General features: G+C 31.4%; 1 protein-coding gene across 1 annotated transcript in view; it reads left to right on the forward strand.

Moving 5' to 3' along the window:
- Positions 1-16,884: 16,884 nt before the first annotated feature.
- The window catches only part of Vps8 (vacuolar protein sorting 8), a 112,466-nt gene continuing 101,892 nt past the window's right edge, over positions 16,885-27,458 (forward strand). Inside the window, exons 1-3 of the mRNA XM_075364591.1 lie at positions 16,885-17,132; positions 17,316-17,438; positions 18,227-18,415. Coding sequence (XP_075220706.1) covers positions 17,055-17,132; positions 17,316-17,438; positions 18,227-18,415 — 390 coding nt within the window. The 5' untranslated portion in view covers positions 16,885-17,054. The remainder of the gene's footprint in view (positions 17,133-17,315; positions 17,439-18,226; positions 18,416-27,458) is intronic.

Here is a 27,458-nt window from a genome sequence, read left to right on the forward strand (position 1 = left end):
TTTGGTTGTAATTTATCCCGTGAAAGAGTGATACATCTCTGAATTTCTTTTTGAAGTCCGTTTTGTAAAGATTACTGTCTGTTCTGGATAAACCAAATCTTCAACAACGTTGAACTGAGATAATTAATTTGATCCGCTTATCTTAGAATTAGTAATTATTTTGGTTTTCAAGTAATTTAAACTTAGTCCAACCTCCCTGCCAGCCTATTCTAGGTCTGTAATCATTCTTACTAAAGATAGAGACTCTTTTCACTGAAATTTTATTTTACAACACTCTTAGATAGTTTTATGATTTTAATTAAAGATTGAATGGAAGTTGTGAAGGAAAAAATAATTTTCCATTAAAACCTCTGAAGATTTTGACTATATATTAGAAAATTTCTATTAATCAGCCAGAATTTCTTAAAATTTTAATTTCTTATCTTTACTTAGAGCCAAAATAAAAATCACTGGCAAATTGAAAGTGACCGTTGGAAAATTTTGTTAGATAATTAATTAATGAGAAAAACTTTTTTTTTAAAACTTAACATTTGGTTTTTATACAATTTATTTAATAATGTTATGGTACTTTAAATTGCATTATTAGAAAATAAATCATTAAGAGAGTAATTTATGTCATTTTTCATAATTTCTAAAACTTTGTTAATAATATGAAACCAAAATCTATCAAACCTCTTTCTACTCAGATTTAATAATAAAATTGTTTTTCTAATTCCTTAGCATAATACTGTAAACCTCTTTTTCTCAAATTTGTTCTTTAATTTAAATATTGATATCAATTTATTGCTATGGTCATTACATTGAAGCGCCAAGAGCATGCAGTTAGCCATCCATAGACAATTAAATATTGCTTAATACTTCTTGCTATTCGAGACCCTCAAAATCCAACTGGTAATGGTCTCTATGGTCTGGCCAGCCATATGTGGTTGTGTAATATCATGTAACAACAACACATTCTTTAATAATAGGCTTCAGAATTTGGTAAAAATTGCTGGCTTCAGAGTCTTGGCCAGCCAACAAATCAATCTATATTGCATGATTCATACACTAATAATTTTCGATAACCATTAGGATTTTTTATATGGTTTCAAAGCTACTGAATATTTTTTATCAGTTCACAATTGTTTATATCCAATGTTTGCTGTGTAAATATTTTGTATATCTTGTATTATCAATTGTTTGCTTTATGTATTGCTATCGTTTCTTTTCTTTTACACCATTTTTATCTAGTGTACTTTTCTGTACAATGAAATTAACCCTGTGGCCCTTACTGTATGGCCCTCCCAAATTTTGTTTGTTTTATTAGAAGATTTGTTCTTTAATGATTTATATAAAACGTTTTTTTATTTTATTCTTAATTAAACAATCTAATTTTCAACGTTCTTTGTAATGAAATTTTTCAATTAAGTCTCTTATTCATTGCCTCTGTAGCTGTGTTTATTTTTAAGATTATAATTCATCATATAGTCAGTTTTTTGCATAGGAATATGATGTGAAAAATAAATGCCAAGCCTACTGTAAAGATTTAACTTCATTATCTTAATCTATACAGAGTTGTTCCGGGACATATTCCCCAAACTCCAGGTATTGATTCAGGACAACAAAATGAGCAAAATAATTCATATCAACATAAGTCCTGTTTTGCTTTGTTTTCCTTCTGGACATCAATTTGTGATTTTCAACAAAAATATTATTTCTCAGGAATGGGTACACCTACTTTAATTAAATTTGGCAGATCTAAGGCTAGTGTCTTATTCCACAAAATAAAAAATTTTGAAAATGTCACCTTCAAAAATTTCAAAATAGTGGCCATCTTAATTTTTTAATCTTCAATATCTTTGTAATTATTTGTTTGATCAAATTTTTACTTATTACAAAATTTATTAAGCAGTTTATTTTGAACTAAATGACATCTCATTTGTAAAAATCCATTGACAAACAGTTGAGTTATTGCAGACAATCTGGCAGTACACTTGCGTACCATAATGCAAGCTGATAATTTTTATTAACTTACTATTATTATTTATTATTAATAGTTTTTATTACCTTCAGTGGAGGAAATAAAAACAGGCAAAAAATTATCAGTTTGCATTACGGTGCGCAAGTGAACTGCTGGATAAATTCTCTGCAATAACTCAACTGTTTGTTAATGGATTTTTACAAATGAGGTGTCATTTTGTTCAAAATAAAATGCTTAATAAATTTTGTGAAAGTAAAAATTTGATCAAACAAATAATTACAAAGATATTGAAGATAAAAAAAGATTAGATGACCACAATTTTGAAATTTTTGAAGGTGACATTTTTAAAATTTTTTATTTTGTGGAATAAGACACTAGTTTTAATTTGCCAAATTTAATTAAAGTAGGTTTATCCATTCCTGAGAAATCAGGTTTTTGTTGAAAATCACAAAATGCTGTCCAGGAAATAAACAAAACAAACTAGGACTTCTGTCGTCAATATGAACTTTTTTGCTCATTTTGGTGTCCTGAATCAGTACCTGAAGTTTGGCGAATACGTCCCAGAACATTCTGTGTATATATATATATATATTTTTTTTTTCTCTTTTTTTTTATTCATACACATAAAGAACTTGAATCATAATAATCAGTTTTCTTCATTTTGCAGGTTTTAGTGGGTTCTCTTCAATTTTCCATTTTCTGTACTTTTCTTCATTCCAGCTTATCCTTCCTTTCAAGTCATTATTCATTTCATATCTCCCTTTTCCTCTTCTATTCTAACTTTTCAACGAACAGTAATTTCTTAATATACTCAAGGGAAAGTCAACAATTATCCACAATTTATTTTCACAGTTGTTGATTTACCACATAATTTTTCCTCATAGTCTGCTTCCTTTTCAGATCATTTGATCCAACATTCCACAAGCTTGCATATTCTCTCAAATAAGAAGGTCATCCAACCACACTGCTTCCTGCAGTTTTTTGTCCGTAAAGCATCTTTGAATGGTCCAAACAGTTGATAATCCAAAGGAATGAGATCTGGGAGCTGTAGATAGGTTGTTCGAGTCTCTCTGAAACCCAAATGGGTATTGGCTTTAAAGGTCTGGCTGACCGTGTGTGGTTGTGCATTGTCATGTAAGCACTTTCTTCAACAATAGGCCTCAGCATTTGGTACAAATTGCTGGCTTCAGAATGTTGGCCAACAAATCAATCTACCTTGCACTGTTGATTTATACATTACATTATCGATGGTAACTCGCCTGTTTGCCAGTAACATTTCTCAGGCTTGTTGAATCTCCCTATCGGTGATGGGTCTTCGCAAATCACACTTGTCTGCCCACGTTTAAACTTGTCAATCCGTACATACACACTTGTACATATTAGAGCACTGTCCCTGTATTGTGTTGTAAGTCATTGATGAATTTCAGCTCCTGGTATACCTTCCCACCAGAGAAATTGGATCACTGCTCTTTGCTCCTTCTTGGTGGACACTGCCAGCAAAGCAGGCATGATTACACTGTAACAGAAATAAGAAAAATGATACCATCTAGGTCATACTTCAGTAACATGACCACTGTAAACTCTAAGCATGAATGTGCCTTCTGCACATTCATGCCTTCTGCCTTCATACAAATCTGAAGATGTGTTATGATGAAAGTGTGGATAATTTTTTACTCACCTACATACAAGATAATACGATCTTGCACTCCTATTGTTATCAGTATTCTTTATTCAGCATTTATTAAGGTAATTGCACCATATGTATTTTCCTTTTTTTTATGTAGATTACAATTTTGTATTGTTCTTTGCTTGCTCTGATAAAGGCTAAGAATATCTCATTTTGTATTCAACATATTTACTTGGAAATATATTTCACAATATTTAGACAAAGAGCTATGATCATGATTGTATTATTAAATTTGTTTCATATTTTGTGTAAATTTCAATAAAAAATATTAATTATAAAAGTTGTTTAAAATTACAGTGTTGGGAACTTAGTAATGGTTTCTGTTATATTACAAGTACCATTTTCTTCCACTCATCATACACTTCTTTTGTATTTTCCTGTATCCTTTGATATTCAGCATGCTTTTTCAGTAACATTTCAAACTCTATTATTATTCTCTTTCTTTAACTCAATATAGCAATGTCCAAGTCTCATATTGATATAAAAAAATCAATAAAAACACTTTTACTAAGCCAATTTTCTGCTTTATAGCTGATAACATATTATCATTATGAAAAATGTTTAGTTTAATTTTATAATCATAAAGAAATCAAATCATTGATACATAATTTAATTACATTTATAAAATATGCCATTATTTTATTATAAGTAATTTTTTTATTTTAAGAAATAAATGATTAAATATTTTAGTGGACTATTTATATAAAATAATTTCTTACAATTTAATGAGTGTAATATCATTAATATATGGCACAATGAATAAACTAATTATTTCTAGTAAAAATTAAAATTAAAAAAGTGTACTAATATCATGTGCCAATAATTTGAACACCAGATTAATTATTCAGATAATATTGATAATTATTGTAATTATAATTACTTAATGTTATAATTAATTAATGTAAAAAAAAATACTAGTCAGCCACATAAATGGATAATAAATTTTTTACAGTCCAACGACAATAACATCTTTTTTATTATTATTGTTAAAAAAAGAAAGAATAATAATAAATTAATTGTTTAATATTATTAAATTTATAAATATAATTATAACAGAATTAAAACAGGCTGCAGTTTATTATGATTATTAGGTTAAAATTTTAATGTTTTTTTTATTATATATTTTTTACTCATTGTAAATAGTAATATATGTATTGTATTTGCTAGTGTGCGAAATATAAATTAACATATAAATTATTTTATTTTGTTTTATCATTTTTACTTATACACTGATGATCAAATTTGTCTGGTAATTTTAATAATGAAATGAACAGACAATAATTTTTTTAACTGATGTCAAAAAAAAAGAAAGAAAGAGAGAACATGTAACTTGTGTCTCTGATAATACTAGACTAAGTGTCTTCCAGATAATGTCTATAGCAGATTTAAAAAAAAAATCACATGTTCATATTACGTTTTTTTTGTCATTATTACATAGAATTTAATTGGCATTGTGTTTTGACATATGTCATAACAGTTTTAGTTGAAAACTAAGAGTAAATAACAAATAAAAATTCCATAAGCCAGACAGCTTTAGCTCATGACTAATAGTATTTAATTTCATTTATCTGTATTTCTTCAAAAAGAAAAAAAATATTTTCAAAACATCTCTTCAAAAAAATTATTTTTTGTAAGTGCACATTTTTTTATAAACATACTTCAAAAAAAAAATGAAACTGAGCTTATTAAGGGTTAGTAAGTTATAAAAATTGTTTTTAATGTGGGAATTACTTCAAAAACTTGCCATTCTTTGAAGTTGGCTTAACATTTTAATTTTATTTTTTACTAATGAAACGTTCCTATATTAAAAATATATATAGACATAATAGTTTTGAGACAAAAACATATTTAATCTCTTTTTATTTTAATAACTAGCTGGTCAGGGGACTAGGTCCTTCGGCATGTTCCTTTCCTAATGTTTGTGAGAATATTAAGTATTTTACAGATATTCATTAAAGAAAAAAATTTGATGTGGACATCACATGACTTCCTAGTACGCCTATTAAATTATATATACACATTTTTTTTTTTAAATGAAAAGTACATAAAATTTTATATCATTAATAACTTCTGGTATTTTTTCATATTTTTTTTTATTGAATATTATTGTAAAACCTTTTTTACGATCATTGGCTAATAACACTGACAAACATAATTTTTGTTTCCTAACATGCCATACATGATTTTAATCTGTTTGTTGATGCTGAAAATGAATATGAACTCAGAATCTTTCTATCATCCACCATTTTTGAAAAATATTTAAATTTTAATTAAAGGAAGTTTTTTCATTTTTCAACATGTAGTTAGCATTTTAAGCTCTTATATTGTATTTTGTTAGCTCATTTTTTATTGTTTAACTTTGTTAACATAATTTGTAAGCTATAAATAAACAATACTAGATAAAGAATTAAAACATATCATAGTCACATATTATGACATCATATCTAATACTGAAGAGTGAGCCTTCATGGACAAGATTAATCATGTCTGTGCTGGTCAAAACATGTAGCTGAAAACACAGCTATGTTGTTTGTATTATGCACTGGATTTAGGAATGAAGTAATTTTGTTCAGTCTTATTGCTGTCTTAAGTTTGTTAACAGTGCAGAGTCATAATGTCTCAAAATTGTGTAAATGTCGTGGATGCCTTTTGTTATGTACGTGGTGAATTTACCGAAAATCAAATAGAAAAAACATTACACCCTTAATTAAAAAGGCATATCATTTGTACTTTCAGTATAAAATTGGTGATCAGGATAAGATGTGGGCTCCTCATATAGTATACTCTAATTGTTCTGTATATTTAAGAGGATAACTGAAAGTTACACAGAAGGCTTTGCCATTTGATATACCTGAGATTTGGTGTGAACCAAAGGATCACGTAACCCAGGGGTGGCTAACTTTTCTGTATATACGATCGACTTTTTATCTTAAAAGTGTGTCGCGATCGACAACATAAGGGGAAGAAGGAGTGTGAAATGCATACTATGTTTATACACTGTGTTTCAGTATAAGGTGCATTCCAGCGGGGTATGGGTAGATAAGTAAAAAATATTATTTTTTAAATCACTTATTAAGTTTTCGAGATATAGGCTCATGAAGAAAATAAATTTCCAGACCCAACTTTTGATAGCAGCATTCCGTACATGCGGTACCTAAAAAATTCGATTTTCCGACACTTTTTCATTATAGATTTTTACTAACTTAAAATGCAATTTAATCTTTTTAGCAACTGCAATGTATAAGTTATTGTACTATTTGTTCTTAAATATGAAAAAGTTGTTATAAAAAAGCACAGTATGGCTGATAATTTGATTTCAATATTTCACTTTCGCGTTTTTTTGGGCCAGGAAAATTTATAATGAAAGTATAATATGACCTACTTTTTGCTAATCTATCAATAGCTCGCTGAGTACACCTCATACTGAAATATAGATATACGGCTTATCTATCTACGTAAAAAACAACACCAATAATTAATTAAAGGGCCAAAAAACTCACGTCCATGGGAATTAAAAGAACATGGATAATTATTAACAATATTTATTAATTCAAAGTAGCTACAGATAAAGACAGATTTAGAATTTACTTTGTTGCCTTAACATTAATGGGAAGACTTGAGTTTGCATGTCTCTAACCAAGGAATCATAATTAGGTGTATATCTTGACAAAGATAACAATAATGAGTCTTCAGTATGGGAATCATTCAGAACAGAACGTTGTTTAGTCTTCGTCAGCCGATAGTCGGTATGAAAATGCCGATTCGCATAGGTATGTAGATCCGAAACAAGAATAGATATATTCGCTACATTTGGTGATACTGGGGTATTTTTCTCGGTTAACATATTTCCAAAAATCTTCTTTAAATTTTCTGGCTTGTAAGATTAAGTCAGTTTGTAAAATTATAATTTCATTTTCTAATGCCCTTTGATCCATCTGAAATTTTTTTGCTAATGCGTTTCACACTTAAATCTTTTTTAAAAGGAAAAGATATAAATTCCACAATTTCTTTAATTTTTTTAAAAATCCTGGAATCTTACCTCAAAATCTTCAATTACTTTTTGGATTTCCGTGACGTATTTGTCGATCTTATAATTAATATTTTTATGTTTTTGTAGGTCATCTGCCATATTTGGAAAATGATTCATATTATTTTGTTGCAGATCTATTAGCAAAATTTTGTTTTATATGCGTCCATGCAGAGCTGATCATATTAATTACTGTTTTATTTTTACCTTGTGATTCTAAATTTAAATGACTTAATATTGAAAGTAAGATCGGTAAGAAATGCTAAGTCACTAAGCCAAGTTTCATCATTTAAATTTTAACAGTTTCCATCTTGTTCGTGAAGAAAATCTGTAATCTCAGACAATAAATCACGAAATCGCTGTAGAAATTTACCTCTGCTTAGCCATCTGACATGGGTATGTAGTAATAATTCAGGTTGGCCTTCATCGAGCTGCAGTTGGAAGAGAACGCCATTTGAGGGAACTTCCTCGAATTGAATTAGCAATTTTAATTGCTATGTCCATTACCTCTTTTGTGTTTAGTCTCTTGCTAGCTAACACTTGCTGGTGAATTATGCAGTGATAGCTCAAAAAGGCTGGGAATTCATCTTCATTTTGACATAGGGTTATAAATCCATTTCTGCAACCTATCATTGCAGCTGCGCCATCCGTTGTTATTGAGACTAATTTAAAAAGTGGTACTTTCAAATCACTGAGCAAGTTTTTAAAGGCTTTGAATATTCTACACCTCTAGTCCTTTCCTTCAAAGAAATCATACCCAACAATTCTTTAGATGTAAAATCCTTAAAAACCTTACGAACGAAAACAAGTAATTGTGAATTTCATTATATAACTGCTCTTTTACATTCCCACTCATCCTTTCAATTCGTCGCATCACTGTGTTTCGAGACAATTGTAGATCTTGAATTGCAGCAACAATTTCACCCTTGTTTTAAAATCGTTAAAAAGTGAATCTGACATTTCCAAAAAAACTTCCTTTACAAATTCACCGTCGGAAAATGGCTTACATTTTTTTGCTAAGAGATAGCTTACTTTGAATGATGCAACAGTTACTGCTTGTGACTTCAACCTTGGCTTTTTAAAAACGCTTTGTTGATTTGTTAATTGAGTTTTAAGATCCCTAACTTTATGTTTCCTCAGTTCAGAATTTGGTGGATAATCTGTTTGATAATTGTTATGTAAAGCTAAAAAATGTCTCTTCAAAGTCCATGGTACACAGAATTCCACCCCAGACATTGCGAGCGATTGACGATTGACCAAAATTGGACTCGCGATCGACTTGTTGGCCACCCCTGACGTAATCGATTGTTACTTTTATTTAACAAGTGTGTCTAGAATTTCTAAAAAAATAAGCATACAGTAAAATAACCTTCATTGCAATCTGCAATCAGGCCTGTGCTTCACAGTGAAATTATTCCAGTTCCTGAGCCACCTGTGAATGTATGTTTCGAAAGCAGCGATGAAGAATCAGGCAGTACCCAAGAAGATAACAATGATTTTGATTTTGAATTATCTTCCAATAAGCCACATCTTATTTCACAAGGTGAATTAAATGACTTGGTTAGGGATTTAAATTTATCAAAAAACCAAGCTGAACTGTTAGGATCAAGACTGCAAGGTTAGAATTTACTTCAAAAAAATACAAAAAATTTGGGCTTTTGAAGCCAACTAAAAGAACTTTCTCAGTACTTTATTGATGAAAATAATTTGGATTATTGCACAAATATTAATGAACTTATGTTGCACTTAGGACAAGTTCATAAATCCGAGGACTGGTGCCTTTTCATAGATTTGTCCAAGTATAGTTTAAAAGTGGTTCTACTGCACAACAGTAACAAATATCCTTCAATACCAATCGCTTATGGTATTAATTTGAAAGAGATATACCATGTGATGAAAGATGTTCTTGAAAAAATAAATTATAAAAAGCATATTTGGTGATTTGAAAGTTATAGCTATTTTGTTAGGCATGCAGTTAGGCTATACTAAGTAATGTGTTTTCTTTGTGAATGGGACAGCCAAACTAGGAAAAAACACTATGTTAGCAAAGAGTGGAAGAAGTGAGTCAACTTAACTCCAAATGGGAAAAATATTATTCATGAGCCCTTAGTTGAACACAAAAAAATATTTTTAACCCCTCTCCATATCAAGCTAGGACATGAAAAATTTTGTAAAAGCAATGAAGAAGGATAGTCCCGGATTTTTATACATCAGGCAGAAATTTCCGAATGTAAGTGAAGGAAAAATTAAAAAAGGAATATTTGTTGGTCCTCAAATAAGAGAGATGGTCAAAGATGATGTATCTAACTGAATGTTAAATAATAAAGAAAGTGCAGCTTGGGCTTCATTTAAAGACGTTTGCAAAAATTTTCTCGGTAAACAAAAATCCGACAAATACCACGATATTGTTAATCAACTTCATACAGAGCTATGGGATGTAATATGTCTGAAAAAACATTTCTCCATTCACATCTGAATTTTTTTCCTGGACAACCTCGGAGACGTAATTGACGAACATGGTAAACGTTTCTACCAAGACATTTCGGTGATGGAAAGCCGCTATAAAGGGAAATGGAATACTAACATGCTAGCCGATTACAGTTGGACATTAATTCGAGATGTGCCTGAGGCTATTTATAAAAGAAAAGTATCAACAAATTCATTTTAACACAGGTATGGCCATTCAAGAATATAAATTTTACAGATTTTAACAACTATATTTTCCCTAATTATTTTTTGAAGCGTAATTTATTTAAAACTAGGGTGATAGAAAAACTGTATTAACAGATTAAAATTTGATTAACAGATTAAATTTGTATTAACGCAAAAAAGCAATTCAAGAAATGGTATCACACTTAGAGAAACATTAAAAAAATTTGTTTGTTTGTTAGTGTAACAGAAATAAATCATTATACAATATTTCAATTAAAAAAAAAAAGAGAGATCAAGCTTGATTTGAATCGATGTGCCTTTCCCTGTAAGATCCAAATATTTCATTAATTAAAATTTTATTTGATTATAACTACGGAAGCAATGATAATAAGTACCAGTTATGATTTATCGTTGAAAAACTCAATGAGGGCTTATTACTGTAGTTAAGAAAAAGTGCAAAATCAAATTTTTTTTGGATTTTGGTATTTTTTGGACACTTTTGGTTCAGTCGATTGCAATCAAGAGGAAGTGCGTAACTAGAAGTTACAACAGTCTTACGTACGTATGTACAGACGTCACGCCGAAACTAGTCAAAATGGATTCAGGGACGGTGAAAATGGATATTTTCATTGAAATTTAAAAACCGAAATTTTTTTTTCGATCACAATACTTCCTTTACTTCAAGGAAGTAAAAAAATTAGTAATTTTATTTAATTATATTTCTGTTTCCATGGTGACAGAAATATAATGAAAAAAAGGATTAATACATACATATATATATATATATGCATCGTTTGTATCAAAAGCATGGTGCTTCTATACTTATTTATTTTTATAAAATTTCAAAAAAACTTGTTTACAATAATTTTTTTTGTGACAAAATGTAAAAAAAAGAATAAGTATAATAAATGTTAATATAAACAAGTGCTGTTTATATACAATACAATTTATTATACAGTTGTTAGCTCAGTTTTTTCTGTTCGATGGTAATGCTTCATTCAAAATAAAAATATGAGCACACACAACAAGCCAACACACCATCCGTTTTTTATTGGAGAGATAAATAATAGTTTAACCTGGTGGTTTAGTAACTGCAAAACCTACTGATTAAATTTTTATTTAATTATATTATTTTTGATATTTTTATTTATGAAAATTCTACATTATTGTAGAATTTTAGCTAGAACCAGCTATTTTTACACGGACTTGAATACTAGATCGTGGATACTGGTGTTCTTTGGTGGTTGGGTTTCAATTAACCACACATCTCAGGTATGGTCGAACTGAGAATGTTAAGACTCTACACTTCATTCACACTCATACATATCATCCTCATTCATCCTCTGAAGTATTATCTAAACGGTAGTTACTGGAGGCTAAACAGGAAAAAGAAAAAGAAAAGGGAGACTGAATCGATAAAGGCCTATGAGCAAACTGATATACAATCAGTAATCAAAGAAAAACTGTAAGATATATTAGTTGCTATGCAATTTATTCCCAACAAGTCCATGAGAAAGTTAGTTTGATAAAAAACATCGATCTTACAACTGCACACAAGGCAGTTTGGAAAAACTCAGTCTCATCCTATATAAAGTAAAAGCAGTTCAAAAGTAATTTGCCACAGACTTTGGAAAACATATTCAATACTGTGAATGGTTTCAATAAGTTTCCGGCAGATATTACACATTTTGGACCATATTTTTTTATGTTGATAAAGCCTGGTTCCATTTATCAGGTATGTGCATTCACAGAACTTACATTTGTGGTATGCCAACAACCCATATGAGATAATAAAATTCCTAAATATGACCAGAAGATTGGGATGTGGATTGCAGTATTTAGGAGAAGAATAGTCGGCCCAATATTCTTTACAGAAGCAATAAATTCAACTTGTTATTGTGAAATCATTCACCAGTTCGTGGGAGAGCTAACAGAGGATGAAATTAATGACTGGATTAACAAGATGGCATGACCACTTATACAGGCGAGAGTTCATGAAGATATTGCAAGGGATTTTCAGAGATTGAATCATTTCTAAGAACTTGTGGCCACCTTGTTTTTTAGTCTTAAACTCACTGGATTTTTACTTCTGGGGTTATCCAAAAAGTAACGTTTATCAAGGAAACTTCTTCAAACATCCGGAACTTCAAATTGCTACTCATGATTTCAAAAAGAAATGTGAGCTGATATGTCTTGATGTTCATGGAAACCATTTCTAACTACAGTAAGTCATTGTTACATACTGTTTTACTAGTGCATAACAAGTGTATAGTTAATTTTTGAATTCACTTTATTAAACTGACCATATTGCTGAAGTTAATTTCGAGAGCTACAATATTACTTTCTGTAGGATTTCCGTTGGAATATTTTCAGTCTCTTAAATGAAAATGGATTGAGTTCATTTATTGTGATCAGTTTTATGGTTACATATACACCTTTAAGCAATCTTAGAATAAAATATAATTAGAACAGGATGACCAGTTTCAATATCTGAATTATTAAAATTCCATTTCTTTAAACAGGTTGTGCTTAGTAGCCAGGCTTGTATGCCCTGTGTGAGCTACAGCCTTTTCATACTGAAATCTCAGCTCACTTGATAATTTGGTTTACTATCGGTTTATAATTTCAAGAAGTTGTTTAGTCCTTTGTATGCAAGGTGTTTTATTAAAGGATTTTACTGTAGTTCCAGCTATTTTTAGAGTATTACAGGGCTTTGTCAAAAACTACTTATTATTGATTCTTTCAAAATTTTAACTTTTTATGTTATACAATATATTAATCTATAGGAAAAAGTTATAAATATTCTTTGACAAATTTAAAAATAATTTTACAGAATTTCAGTTATTTTGGAATTCCATGTGTGAAGGATATTCACCATTACTACCCACATAAATCAGTTTCATGTTTCTTTCTCATTACTTCAATCTTTTTATAATTCACCCATCAGCAAGCACCCTCATTCACTAAATTTTACACTATTTTTTTCATTCTTAAAGTGAACTACAGTTTTATTATCCATTGAAAAAAATGTTTCTTTTGATCAAGTTTATGCAACTAACACTGTATTGTATCAGTAACATATACTTCACTTAATAATGAATGACATCTAAAAGCAGTGTAATAATATGACATAAGCCATTCAAATTTATAGAAAATGGGGGCAATTCTGTTTCATCTTGGGCATTTTCACAAAACTACAACTGATGTAATAGTTCATTTCTGACACGCAGTGTAAATACATTTATACAGTGAACAAGGTTCTTTGTTACTAATCCTCATGATCTTTATTGCAGTAAAACCCACTGTGCAGAATGCACATAGAACAGCTAACATTGACAAAAATATTATATTTTATTAATTAAATTCCCAGAATGTAGATCCTTTTTTAGTGACATGTAATGATTTGTCATATACTTCTTAATTCTGCAGATTATATTTGTCATGACAATTGAAAATTTGGCATTCAAAATTGATGATATGAGTAGGTTATAGCCAAAATGAACAAATTATCTATATTTTTAATATCAGTTGGATAACATTTAAGTGAATTCTAATTTTTATAATTTCTGGATTCAAGCTGTATATTTTACACCATCTAGATAACTTTGATATATAATTATTTTTAATATTTCCCTGTCAAAAAACATTCTATTTGATAAAAAAAAAAGTGAAATCATTAGTATTATATACAAATGGTTATCCTTTAATAATTCAAAGGAGATGATAAAGATATCATCACTCACAACAATCTGATGTAAATTTTGAGTATTCCTTTATTAACTTAAAATTGATATATAATGTACTAATGTATGCATGATGTAGAAATATTGATCTCATTAGAATGTTAGTTACAAAATGTAATAGGGCAATAGGTGTTTTATTTCATTATATATTTTTGGAGATTAAATTTGATTTTACCTGACAGGTACTTAAGCTATTAGATTAACTGTGGAAATACAGTTGACTTGTAAACTCCTGAAGGAGTACTTAGCCTGTTAACTCCTCCAGAGTTTACAGGTCAACACATTAATGGATCAATAAATCAGTGAAATATACTCCCCAATGGATCATACGAAGAACATAGGAACTCCACAGTTACACATATACTCTACATAGAACTACTGGAGTTCTTAATCAGCATTAACTCACAGAGCCAAAATTGTAAAATAAAGCATAAGGAAAAGGGTTCATGGTGAGAAAGGATAGTTTACTGTGAGTAAATGTAAACACAAAACAAAAAATACCATCCAGAGTTGTAACACTTTCTGTATGGAATTTTCTAATTAAAATGTTAGTTAATGGTTTTATATGGAACTGATCCATTGCACTATTTGTATTTTAAGAATATATTCAACAGGTACTTAACTATTAGTTTACTGCACTGCCAGTGTATAGGTCTATACCAACTAGATGATGGTCCCTGACCAAGGATTCACTGGCTACACAAATTCTGGCATTCACAGTTTAGATCTATGGAATTCAGATTAAGGCAAAGAAATAGGATCATTAGTAAGAAAAGTTATCTAACCCATTCAACAATTACAGCTTGAGATGAATAGTTCTAACCAGAACATAAGTTTCATGCCCCTTCCTATTAATACATACTACTTGGAGAAAACTGGATTTATGAATGGATGGGCATGTGGTCATCTCGGCTCATAACCAATCAGGAGTTTTATACACAGTAGGAGAATTATTACTCATCAGTGATTTCATACAAACCTTACATATTGACTCCTACAAGTTAAACTAGTCCTTCTCAACTATGTAGGCCTGATACTTCAAGAGGAATATTGTGGTGTGCTCCTCAACCATGCTTTAATTTTTATCTTTAAGTCATAATAAACAGTTTTATTTGTGTGACTAATTTTTGCCATTTTTTAATAAATAATTAAATAGACTATTAAAAAAAAATCAGTGAAGTTATGCATGTGTAATGTATGCAGTTGTTCCAGCAGCATAGAATCATGAAAGAGGCCAAAAGGTTGTTAAATTTGTATCCATAATTTACAGTAAAATGTAATAAACATTGTAAATTGACTGTACCTTAAACTGGTATTGATTAAACTAAAATATAAATTTAAATAAATAAGTTAACAGTAGTAGAATGTAATCAAATGAAATAAGTAAATATAACTTTTATAGAAATATTAGTGAGATGGAAAAAAATGATATAAAATACAACAAAGATGAACTAAAATAAAGTAAAACTGATAGAAAGATTAGGTAAAAAAGTAATTTTTTTGTGAGATCACTGGAAATATCATAGCACATTACTAATACATCTGTTTTGATGTGCTATGGTGATCGTAAATGATATCAAATACTTTTTTTGTTATTTGATCTTAATTTTAATGTTAATTATGTTTTCATCAAATACAATAATTTCAAATAATATTTAGTGTCTTTTTCTTCTGATCTCTTGGTAAAACCTTCTCACATTCATTACAAGAACCTGCACGATAAATGCATGTACATACTGCTATAAAAATTGATTTATTTCTATAAATTTTTTCCATTACATAAATGGCTCAGACTTTCTAAAGGGATAACCTTTCATTAAAACTGTTTATTATAATATGATTTCTAATAATAACATAATATCATGTGGAAATATTATGTTCTTACAAATAATCATCTTATTCATTAATAAGATTATTTAATAACTGAAATTGATTATTTTATTATTATTATTATCTCAACTTACTGAGAATTGAGACCTCTTACTTATTAATTCTAAATACTTTTATTTTAGGTTATTTATTTGAGCATAAGTTGATAATATTTTTTTAGTTATTTTAAATAATTGATCTTAAAATATACTCAAATAATTGTTTTTTTTTTTTTTTTTTTTGACTGATGAATTAATTCACCACAGAAGCTTACAAGGTAGCTTTACATGGGAATATGAATTTGCATGTACATGGTAATGATGATCATGCTATATAATTTATCCATGGATATATTCTTATTTAAGGTTTTTTATAATGTTTTTACAGTTTCAGTCTAATACAAATTTTTGGAGTATGATAAGATTATAAATAATCAAAACTGGATCTGGTGAATGAAGAATTACCCTACTTGAGAAGGAAAGTAATGTTTGACTAACTTATATATAGTTATGTATGCTTGTAGTATGTAGTTACTCCAGAGCAATGCTATTTTCATGAATACGAATTGATAAATTTTTATGAATTACACAATTAATGTCAAATAACAAACATTAGACCGCATTTTCACAAAACTTAAATTGATTTATCCCCAAATACAGGATTAGTAAAAGTGCTTTAGAAGGGATTTTCAGAATATATATTTTGTAGCAGTTTAATGTAATGCTTTGATATGAAATAAACTCTTATTTAATCATTGGTAATTATGTAACAAATTTAGTTAAAAAAAGGCTCGAATTTGAATTTGAAAGTTGGCGGTTTGAAAACTTGCGCTAGGTTCAGGGATTAATATAAAATTTATGTAACAACGAATGCGAACTCTTTGAATTAAAATTGAAATCAATGTTTAATATCAGCTGATAATGTACTCTGCTTATTATCAGCTGTTACGTTAAGGTTAGAGACATCTGTTCAAAAGTTTGAAGATAAGTTTGTAGTGTTATATTTATGTATTGAATAATTTAGTCAGTTAATATTATATGTTACATTACATTAAGATATATCTTAGAAGAGATCTCAGTCTATGTAAGGGTCTATATAGTTTATAATTATGTTATAATGAACGTAAACGGAGATTCGGAAGGCGGATCAAACAGTATTTTGACGCAAGATTTGCTGAATTTGGATATTGTCGATGTAAGTATTTATTTTTATGTATTTCAACTAGTATATTTTGGCCGTATAAAATTGAACGATTTTACCGGTTATATTTCTATTAATAGTGACAATATGTTTTTTATCTGTATTCTAATTGTTTTATGTTAAGTACTTCGTTTACGTAGAACTTACATTTATTCGGTAATGTTGTTTCTGTTGTAGCTTGACGATGAAGAGTATCACATTCCTCCAGTTGATAAAACGCCTACATTGGAAAGTATTCTTAATGACGATCAGTCCTCCTTGCTTAGTGAAGATGAATTATCAAATTACCTCTCACCCGAGGTAGGTGCAGTGTTAAATAATAATTTTTAATATCCGCAATATTACACCATCAATTAAATAAAAATTATATCCCATATCATTTTTACCAAATCCTGAAGGGATATTAATATTTTTTTTATATGTTTTTTCTTAATTTATTTTTTATAGTGTATTGACTTGCTCTTTCTTAATTAAATTTACGTGATATTTTATCAAGATATATCTCTTAATGCAACATCTGATTCTCAGAAAAAGTGTAGTCTGTATAAATATAACAAGTAGAGCATTTTTTAAGTTTGTGTCATGCTTTTATGCCTCATTTGCGAAAATTTATTTAGAATTATATTAGTAGATGAAAAAATAGATACAAGAAGAAAATTTGGTATAATTAGAACTTTTGTCTATATGCAGTTATTTAATATGTATTGTAACTGTATAACGATACATTTATTAATTTTGTCTAGCAAATTGGTATTAATACTAAATATCCAAATATTCTAGTTTATAATTTTAGAAAAAGGATTATATTTACAAACACTTAAGAATAAACCAGTAAAATTTGAATATGATCATTTATTTAATTAATGATCAATTTTTTTTTAGTAGATATTACCTACCTACCTTACAAAATGTTATTGAATAAATTAACATTGTTGTTATTAAGAAAATAATTATTATTCAGTACAATAAGTTTTGACAATGGAGTTATTCCGAAACAAGTCAGCATATGAGAAAAAATGAAGCTAAGAAAGGTAAACAGTACTCAACATAGAAAAAAAGTATAAATTGTTATTTAATTTGTTTTCCAGTTGATGGCGAGCATAGGTGATGGTGGAGAAACTGCTAGTATTAGTAGCATTGGTAGTGCTACTGCTAGACGTGATAAAGGAACTACTGGTGGGACACATAGCCCAACTGCTGCTCGTAAAGGGCCTATGGGTGGTATATTACGACATGTCATATTAAAAGCAGTATCATCACAGCTTCGTTCTGCTTGTGTAAGTGGACGGTATTATTTTTATTTAGTATAGTTAGATTTGATAAAAAAAGGCTTTCATTGTTAGTTTCTAAAAGTTCTGACTATTTCAAATGAAACCTTTTCTAAAAAAGAAGGATTTCAGAATATACAGTTTTTAAAAGTTAGTCAAAGTAATGAAATATACAATACAATTCTGTTGAAACAGTAATAAAAGTGTAAAATTACAACATTTTGGAATTAAGTTCAACTTGTAGGGTACATATTGTTAACAGGTACAACTAAGATGAGAACTGTAGCTACTGAACAGTTGCATTTAGGGGAAAATATTTTAGAATTATGTATTCTATCCAAAAAAAAAGTACAAAAATTGGGGATGTTCATTTTCTTTAAAATTAACTACTATATTGTAAAAATGGTGGTGATTTCAAACTTGTCTGTGGGATATTTTTAATACATTCAGAAATCAAGAAAAATGTTCTATTTAACCCGGCGTCATTGTGGTAAGAAATTGTTACACGGATGTTGAGGTGGGTCAATATAACCCATGTATGTAATGTACAACATTTTCATGTTTTATTGAATATATTCGTAATCTTTGTCATTATAATGCATATTTTTTTTTTTTTTTTTGTCTTCAGTCATTTGACTGGTTTGATGCAGCTCTCCAAGATTCCCTATCTAGTGCTAGTCGTTTCATTTCAGTATACCCTCTACATCCTACATCCCTAACAATTTGTTTTACATATTCCAAACGTGGCCTGCCTACACAATTTTTCCCTTCTACCTGTCCTTCCAAAATTAAAGCGACTATTCCAGGATGCCTTAGTATGTGGCCTATAAGTCTGTCTCTTCTTTTAACTATATTTTTCCAAATGCTTCTTTCTTCATCTATTTGCCGCAATACCTCCTCATTTGTCACTTTATCCACCCATCTGATTTTTAACATTCTCCTATAGCACCACATTTCAAAAGCTTCTAACCTTTTCTTCTCAGATACTCCGATTGTCCAAGTTTCACTTCCATATAAAGCGACACTCCAAACATACACTTTCAAAAATCTTTTCCTGACATTTAAATTAATTTTTGATGTAAACAACTTATATTTCTTACTGAAGGCTCGTTTAGCTTGTGCTATTCGGCATTTTATATCGCTCCTGCTTCGTCCATCTTTAGTAATTCTACTTCCCAAATAACAAAATTCTTCTACCTCCATAATCTTTTCTCCTCCTATTTTCACATTCAGTGGTCCATCTTTGTTATTTCTACTACATTTCATTACTTTTGTTTTGTTCTTGTTTATTTTCATGCGATAGTTCTTGCGTAGGACTTCATCTATGCCGTTCATTGTTTCTTCTAAATCCTTTTTATTCTCGGCTAGAATTACTATATCATCAGCAAATCGTAGCATCTTTATCTTTTCACCTTGTACTGTTACTCCGAATCTAAATTGTTCTTTAACATCATTAACTGCTAGTTCCATGTAAAGATTAAAAAGTAACGGAGATAGAGAACATCCTTGTCGGACTCCCTTTCTTATTATGGCTTCTTTCTTATGTTCTTCCATTGCTACTGTTGCTGTTTGGTTCCTGTACATGTTAGCAATTGTTCTTCTATCTCTGTATTTGAACCCTAATTTTTTTAAAATGCTGAACATTTTATTCCAGTCTACGTTATCGAATGCCTTTTCTAGGTCTATAAACGCTAAGTATGTTGGTTTGTTTTTCTTTAATCTTCCTTCTACTATTAATCTGAGGCCTAAAATTGCTTCCCTTGTCCCTATACTTTTCCTGAAACCAAATTGGTCTTCTCCTAACACTTCCTCCACTCTCCTCTCAATTCTTCTGTATAGAATTCTAGTTAAGATTTTTGATGCATGACTAGTTAAACTAATTGTTCTGTATTCTTCACATTTATCTGCCCCTGATTTCTTTGGTATCATTACTATAACACTTTTTTTGAAGTCTGACGGAAATTCCCCTTTTTCATAAATATTACACACCAGTTTGTATAATCTATCAATCGCCTCCTCCCCTGCACTGCGCAGTAATTCTACAGGTATTCCGTCTATTCCAGGAGCCTTTCTGCCATTTAAATCTTTTAATGCTCTCTTAAATTCAGATCTCAGTATTGTTTCTCCCATTTCATCCTCCTCAACTTCCTCTTCTTCCTCTATAAAACCATTTTCTAATTCATTTCCTCCGTATAACTCTTCAATATATTCCACCCATCTATCGACTTTACCTTTCGTATTATATATAGGTGTACCATCTTTGTTTAACACATTATTAGATTTTAATTTATGTACCCCAAAATTTTCCTTAACTTTCCTGTATGCTCCGTCTATTTTACCAATGTTCATTTCTCTTTCCACTTCTGAACACTTTTCTTTAATCCACTCTTCTTTCGCCAGTTTGCACTTCCTGTTTATAGCATTTCTTAATTGCCGATAGTTCCTTTTACTTTCTTCATCACTAGCATTCTTATATTTTCTACGTTCATCCATCAGCTGCAATATATCGTCTGAAACCCAAGGTTTTCTACCAGTTCTCTTTATTCCACCTAAGTTCGCTTCTGCTGATTTAAGAATTTCCTTTTTAACATTCTCCCATTCTTCTTCTACATTTTCTATCTTATCTTTTTTACTCAGACCTCTAGCGATGTCCTCCTCAAAAATCTTCTTTACCTCCTCTTCCTCAAGCTTCTCTAAATTCCACCGATTCATCTGACACCTTTTCTTCAGGTTTTTAAACCCCAATCTACATTTCATTATCACCAAATTATGGTCGCTATCAATGTCTGCTCCAGGGTAAGTTTTGCAGTCCACGAGTTGATTTCTAAATCTTTGCTTAACCATGATATAATCTATCTGATACCTTGCAGTATCGCCTGGCTTTTTCCAAGTGTATATTCTTCTATTATGATTTTTAAATTGGGTGTTGGCAATTACTAAATTATACTTCGTGCAAAACTCTATAAGTCGGTCCCCTCTTTCATTCCTTTTGCCCAGCCCGTATTCACCCACTATATTTCCTTCCTTGCCTTTTCCAATGCTTGCATTCCAATCTCCAACTATTATTAAATTTTCATCTCCTTTTACGTGTTTAATTGCTTCATCAATCTCTTCGTATACACATTCTACCTCATCATCATCATGGGCGCTTGTAGGCATATAGACGTTAACAATCGTTGTCGGTTTAGGTTTTGAATTTATTCTTATTACAATGACTCTATCGCTATGCGTCTTGAAATACTCCACTCTCCTCCCTATTTTCTTGTTCATCACGAAACCTACTCCTGCCTGCCCATTATTTGACGCTGAGTTAATTACTCTAAAGTCACCCGACCAAAAGTCGCCTTCCTCTTCCCACCGAACCTCACTAATTCCTACTATATCCACATTTGTCCTACCCATTTCCCTTTTTAAATTTTCCAGCCTACCAACCTTTTTCAAGCTTCTAACATTCCACGCTCCGACTCGTAGAATGTTATTTTTTAATTTTCTGGTGACCCCTTCCTTAGTAGTCCCCACCCGGAGATCCGAACGGGGGACTATTTTACCTCCGGAAAATTTTACCAAGGAAGGCGCCTCCATTATTGCTTTTTAGAGCCACATTTTCTTGGAAAAAAAAAAACAGCTGTAGTTTTCCATTGCTTTCAGCTGCGCAGTACTCAGAGGACTGAGTGATGTTGATACGGCCGTTTAAGTCGTCCTGACTCACGCCCCTAACAACTACTGAAAGAGCTGCTGCCCTCTTTCAGGAATCATTCCTTAGTCTGGCTCTCAACAGATACCTCTCCGATATGGTTGCACCTTCGGTCCAGCTACTCTGTATCCCTGAGCACTCAAGCCCCCTCACCAACGGCAAGGTCTCATGATTCATAGAGGAGGATAATGCATATTTACACTCTGATCTTAGGAATAAAAGAAAAAAAATATTAATTACAGAACATTTATTCAAAGTATTTAAATTTTTACTTAAATTCACACAAAATTAACAAAATTGAGATCCCTCAGAGTTTCATCACTTTACTTCACTAAAATATAGTCTTTTCAGTAACATATGGCACTTAAATTATACCTAATATATCTTTGGAAAAAAAGTTTAACGAAACTAATTCGAATCCTCATTGTTTACACAATCACTGCAGAAAGGTATGATATGCTCAGGGCAAAATAAATGTCACAACCTCGACATGTGTGTTTCGTTTTACGATCTCTTTGTACAGGGTATACTTGGCATCTTTTTCGGGCATTAGGTATTTTAGCCAGAGGCTCTTCAGGTGATGCACCAGTAAACTCTCTGGTTCTCTTACACATTTCTCGTGGCAAGCGATTCAAATTCTGGTGGTTTTTCAAATTATCACTGACGAGCACAAGACCTAAGCTTTTCAAAAAATGACGTCGTTTTTCCATCGGCTTATTATTGTTTATCCAGTGTATTATAAGACCGTTAATGCCAAAAATGTTCAACATGGCATAAAAAATGGTAAGAGGCCATCTCTTCTAATTACGGCTCATCAGCGACGTCCACCCCACATTTGGTTGAGTTATAGTAGGTGTTAATTTCAGGTTTTTGTTTATCAGTTCAATGGTCAATCTGATCATCATGGTGCAAACTCAACATCAGCAAAACCATCTTATTTTTGTTAGGGATATGAGAAACGAGAGTAATATCTTCTTGAAAGCCAAATTGGGAAAACACTTCAGCGTTACGAGTTTTAGTGAATTCAGGAGGGATTTGTCTTTTGTTTTTACGCAAGGTTCCAACTGACGTTAGCCTGTGTTCTTTGAGCAGATGCTGGACTAGTTCGTAACTGGTGAACCAGTTTTCAAATGTTATATTGACGTTTGATTTTGAAACGGGTAGCACAATGCGATTCACAATATTGTATGGTTTATTACTTGCAGCAAATGGACCAGGGGGTTGTTTTCCGGCATATATTTCAAGATTCAAAATGTAGTAATTTTTAGCATCCACCAAAGCTATTATTTTGATGCCGTACTTTGCAGGTTTTGATGGTATGTATTGGCAAAATTGGCACCAGCTTTGAAAACCTAGCATTTCATCAATAGTAAGACAATCGCCGGGGATGTATCCAGTTTTGCAATTTTCAACAAATTTTTCGAATAGTTCTCTGATCGGTGCCAAGTTGTCAATTTTCTTCCTTTCTTCACGGGAAGTCTCCTCATCAAAGCACAGGCAGCTTTGTATAAAATGGAAACGTTGTTCAGACATCACAAGTCTAAATATTTCGACTCCTATGCCATCAGACGCCCATAGGTCACTCAAATTCTGTCTTCCTGAATGAATTAAGCCGGCAATATATAACAGGCCAATAAAAGCTTTCCATGCTACCTACCTTCATATAAGTGTGCTTCGACAAATCTGGGTATGAAGCCATTTTGCGTTCAATGCGTGCATTTGTGTACGTCAAAACGTTTTGTAACATATCATTACTGAAAAACAAATTCCAGCATTCTAACTCAGAAGTAGCAGATTTTGACTTTTGTGACACACCTGGCAATTGTGTGATTATATTTTCTGCTCTAGTTCTTACATTCTGTCTAAAAGGTGTTTTCAACCAAACTGTTCCATCTTTACCAATATAGTGTGGATAATATCTCATGTTATGAAGATGATTCTGGAGAAACAGGATGCTCCTGCTGTGGCAGCGTTGAACGATTTGCGCTGGATTGCAACTGCGTTTTAATTTCATGTAGCGGGACATTATCATCATCACTGTCTGAACACTCCTGTTCCATATCGCTTGTCTGGCTACAAACACTCACGTGATCCTCTTCATCCACATTATCATTATCAGACAAGCCTTATTCTGAATCAAATTCCTCAAGAATTGACAAAATTCTTTGGTTCTCTCTATCCATGTTTCTAACTACCTTGAAGCAAGGAAAAAATAGTAAAATCAAAAACATGAACATAAAAACATAAGAAAAAACTTAAATAAACACCAAAAAACAATTCAGTAATAAAAAATTATACTTAAATAAGGCACAAAATTGTTACGTTAATTGTGAGGATGGGTCATATTTACCTTTTTGACAAATGCGCGCGTTTAGCTCCCACCTTGGTCACCGCTCGACTGTTTTTTTTTCAAACACATTTAGAACACACGTTGGCTCCAGCTACTGAGAAGAATGGCAACATCGTGCGCGTACGTAAAAAAATATTTGCATTTTTAAACACACTGGGTCATTTTGACCCAACCTCAGTAATGCCGGGTTAAAAGTTATTTATAGTGTAAGTTCTTGCTTATGAAATTTTAATAGTTTGTTTAATTGTAATATAGTTTAAAATTGAAATACTATACTGATATGTAGGTTTCAGATCATTAAACATAAATATGATGTCTAAATTTGTTGATTTTTTTTATTATAAAATTTTTTCCAGATTTTTTATGTACCACTTAAATATTGTTTCTTTGATTTAAATTCTTCACAGTTGTTTTATTATTTCTTTTGATGAATAGTGAATTATTTTTTATGTTTGTGTTAATGAATGTACAATTTTGGTAATCACTTTTTCTTAAAAAATAACACCTACTCCTATCAAACCAGTCAACAGAACTCAATTTCTCTTTTTCTGTTTAGCCTCCAGAACCACTGTATGAAATTACTTCAGAGGATGAATGAGGATGATATGTATGAATATAAATAAAGTGTAGTCTTGTACAGTCTCAAGTCAACCATTCATTCCTGAGATGGAAAAAAATCAACAGAACTGTTATCATGTAACTGAACAACACTTTGACTTATGAGAAAATGTTTTATTATCATCTGTTGCATTTTTAATAAATTGCAAAAAAGAAAATATTTAAAAAATGTTTGACCAATTTATTTAAAATACAATTAAAAATTTTCATTTAAAGAACAATATTATTGTCAGTGACTTTTTAAATAATACTAATCAAAAAACCCGTGAATTTTCTGCATCCTGTTCAGCATTTGAATTGTGAAATATTTTGTTGTAACTTTTTGTATATAATCTTTTTACCTTGACATTTTTTTGTGTTTATTTTCTAAATAATTAATATGAACTTTAATCACACCAGTATTTATTTTATGTTTTATGTTTTTGAGTTTTTTATTTATCATGTAATGCATTACTATGTGGCGGTCAGAATAAAGGATTTATCTATTTAATATTTTAAGCACTAAAACGGTTACAATACAATATAAACCATTATTTCTGCATACAAGAAAACTGTGTAGCTCATTTTACATTGCAAAATATAATTTTTAACTAGTTTTCTGGTGCTGGCTGCTGGTTCATTATAACGAATGATAAAATGGATCAATGTCCTCATATTTCCAATTCCCATATATCTTGGAATAAATTATTATCCATTCAGATTTGAACTTTAAATAAACCTTGTGTTCAGAATGAAGCAAAACTATGATTTCTCCAATTGACATTATAATGTATCCTTTTCTATTGCTGTTCATTTATTTTTCAACAAAAATATTGTGAATTGACTTTTGTAAACTAAAATATTTAATTTACACTGAAGTCTTATATATATATATATATATATATATATATCAGTGTGATCAGTGTGAATTTTAACATTATTCATCTCGCTTCCTTCATAAGTCACAAAACGCAAATAAAAAAATTAAAATTATCTAAAGAAATCTCTTCTTTTTGCCCTTCCCCTTTCTGGAACTGATCTTGGAGCATTACCTCTGACAGGGGAAGTATACAGCCATCAGATGCTGGTATGCGGAGTGCCTATGACCTCATTGTGCGAAGATGACCCTCACCCAGTCGGGGGACCCTCTAAGCATTCAGCTGCAGGCCTGTTCGACCCGGCATCGAATTCCCTGTTGAGCTTCTTCCGAGGCATGTTATCTGTCATTCACTTTCTTAACGTAGTCCTCTATAGCCTTCCATTCAAGGGGTCCTCTCATCATAATTCTCTGAGTGTCTTCTGGATTAAACATGACCTCTGCACCCAAGGCTTCCAGTATCTTTTGGTATTCATTTTCAAATTGTGTATATCCAAAATAAATGTGTAGAGTGGTCCCTCCTCAGCACGCGTGGGACAAAAGTCCAAGTGGTCCAAGCAGAATCTGTACAAGTAACTCTATAGCCTCCATGGCCCGCCAAGAACTGTGTTAAACATAACCCAGCGAGCCATGAGTCCTTCGTTATTAGCTTCTAATCTTCCACAATGTGGTGCGTCCACTGCTCTTTTGTCTCCTCATCCCACCTGCTTTTTTTAAGGAGGTGGAGGAACCCCATTTATGGGCACCTAGGCAGTGTCAAGCTTGCTAACGGTTCCACCAGTTATAACCAAGGGCGTATGTATACCTGTGCACTATCGACTAAACTTCCACCTCAGGCTTCCCCCTTCCAGGGTCTGCTTTTAAAAACATTTCATCAGAAGAAGTGGGAACCGCCCACACATACAGTCATAACAATCCAACAATGTCGCACAACACTACTGGAAGCAACACATACAGCATGTCAGATACATACGCCGACAACAACAACACACAAGAACCTGCAGAAAACAGGACACGCTACTAACATCCACAGCACCCACACATTACACACCCACACAGCCATCAAGACAGAAATCTTAAACAGTCACACCACTTACCAGTAGCCACCATCAGATGCACGAGCAGAGTGTCCCTCATCGCACCCAGGCAACCCCCACACGTACAAGGGGTCCCCTAGCCATTCAGCTGAGGACCTGTCCACCCCTGTGCCTTCTGGCGCCATTCTCATCTGCAAGACTCCTCATATAATTGGAACTTCCTCATGACCGTCCTCACGAATTTTTCCACAGTCTTCCACTGTGCCTCACCTCCTAATAGGACTCGTAGGATATCTTCAGGGCAAAACATGTGCTCACATCTCAGGCTGCCGAGCATCTCTCTACGCTCTATGGCTAATCGCAGACACAAAAAAAAAACATGTTGGGGGGGGTCTCTTTCACATCGCACTCTGGACAATTTTCAGATTGATCAAGCTCGAATCTATACAAAGAAGACCTGAATCCCCCATGACCCACCAGGAATTGCGCTAACTCAA

Source organism: Lycorma delicatula, chromosome 4, assembly GCF_047948215.1.
Source record: "Lycorma delicatula isolate Av1 chromosome 4, ASM4794821v1, whole genome shotgun sequence".
NCBI lineage: Eukaryota > Metazoa > Arthropoda > Insecta > Hemiptera > Fulgoridae > Lycorma > Lycorma delicatula.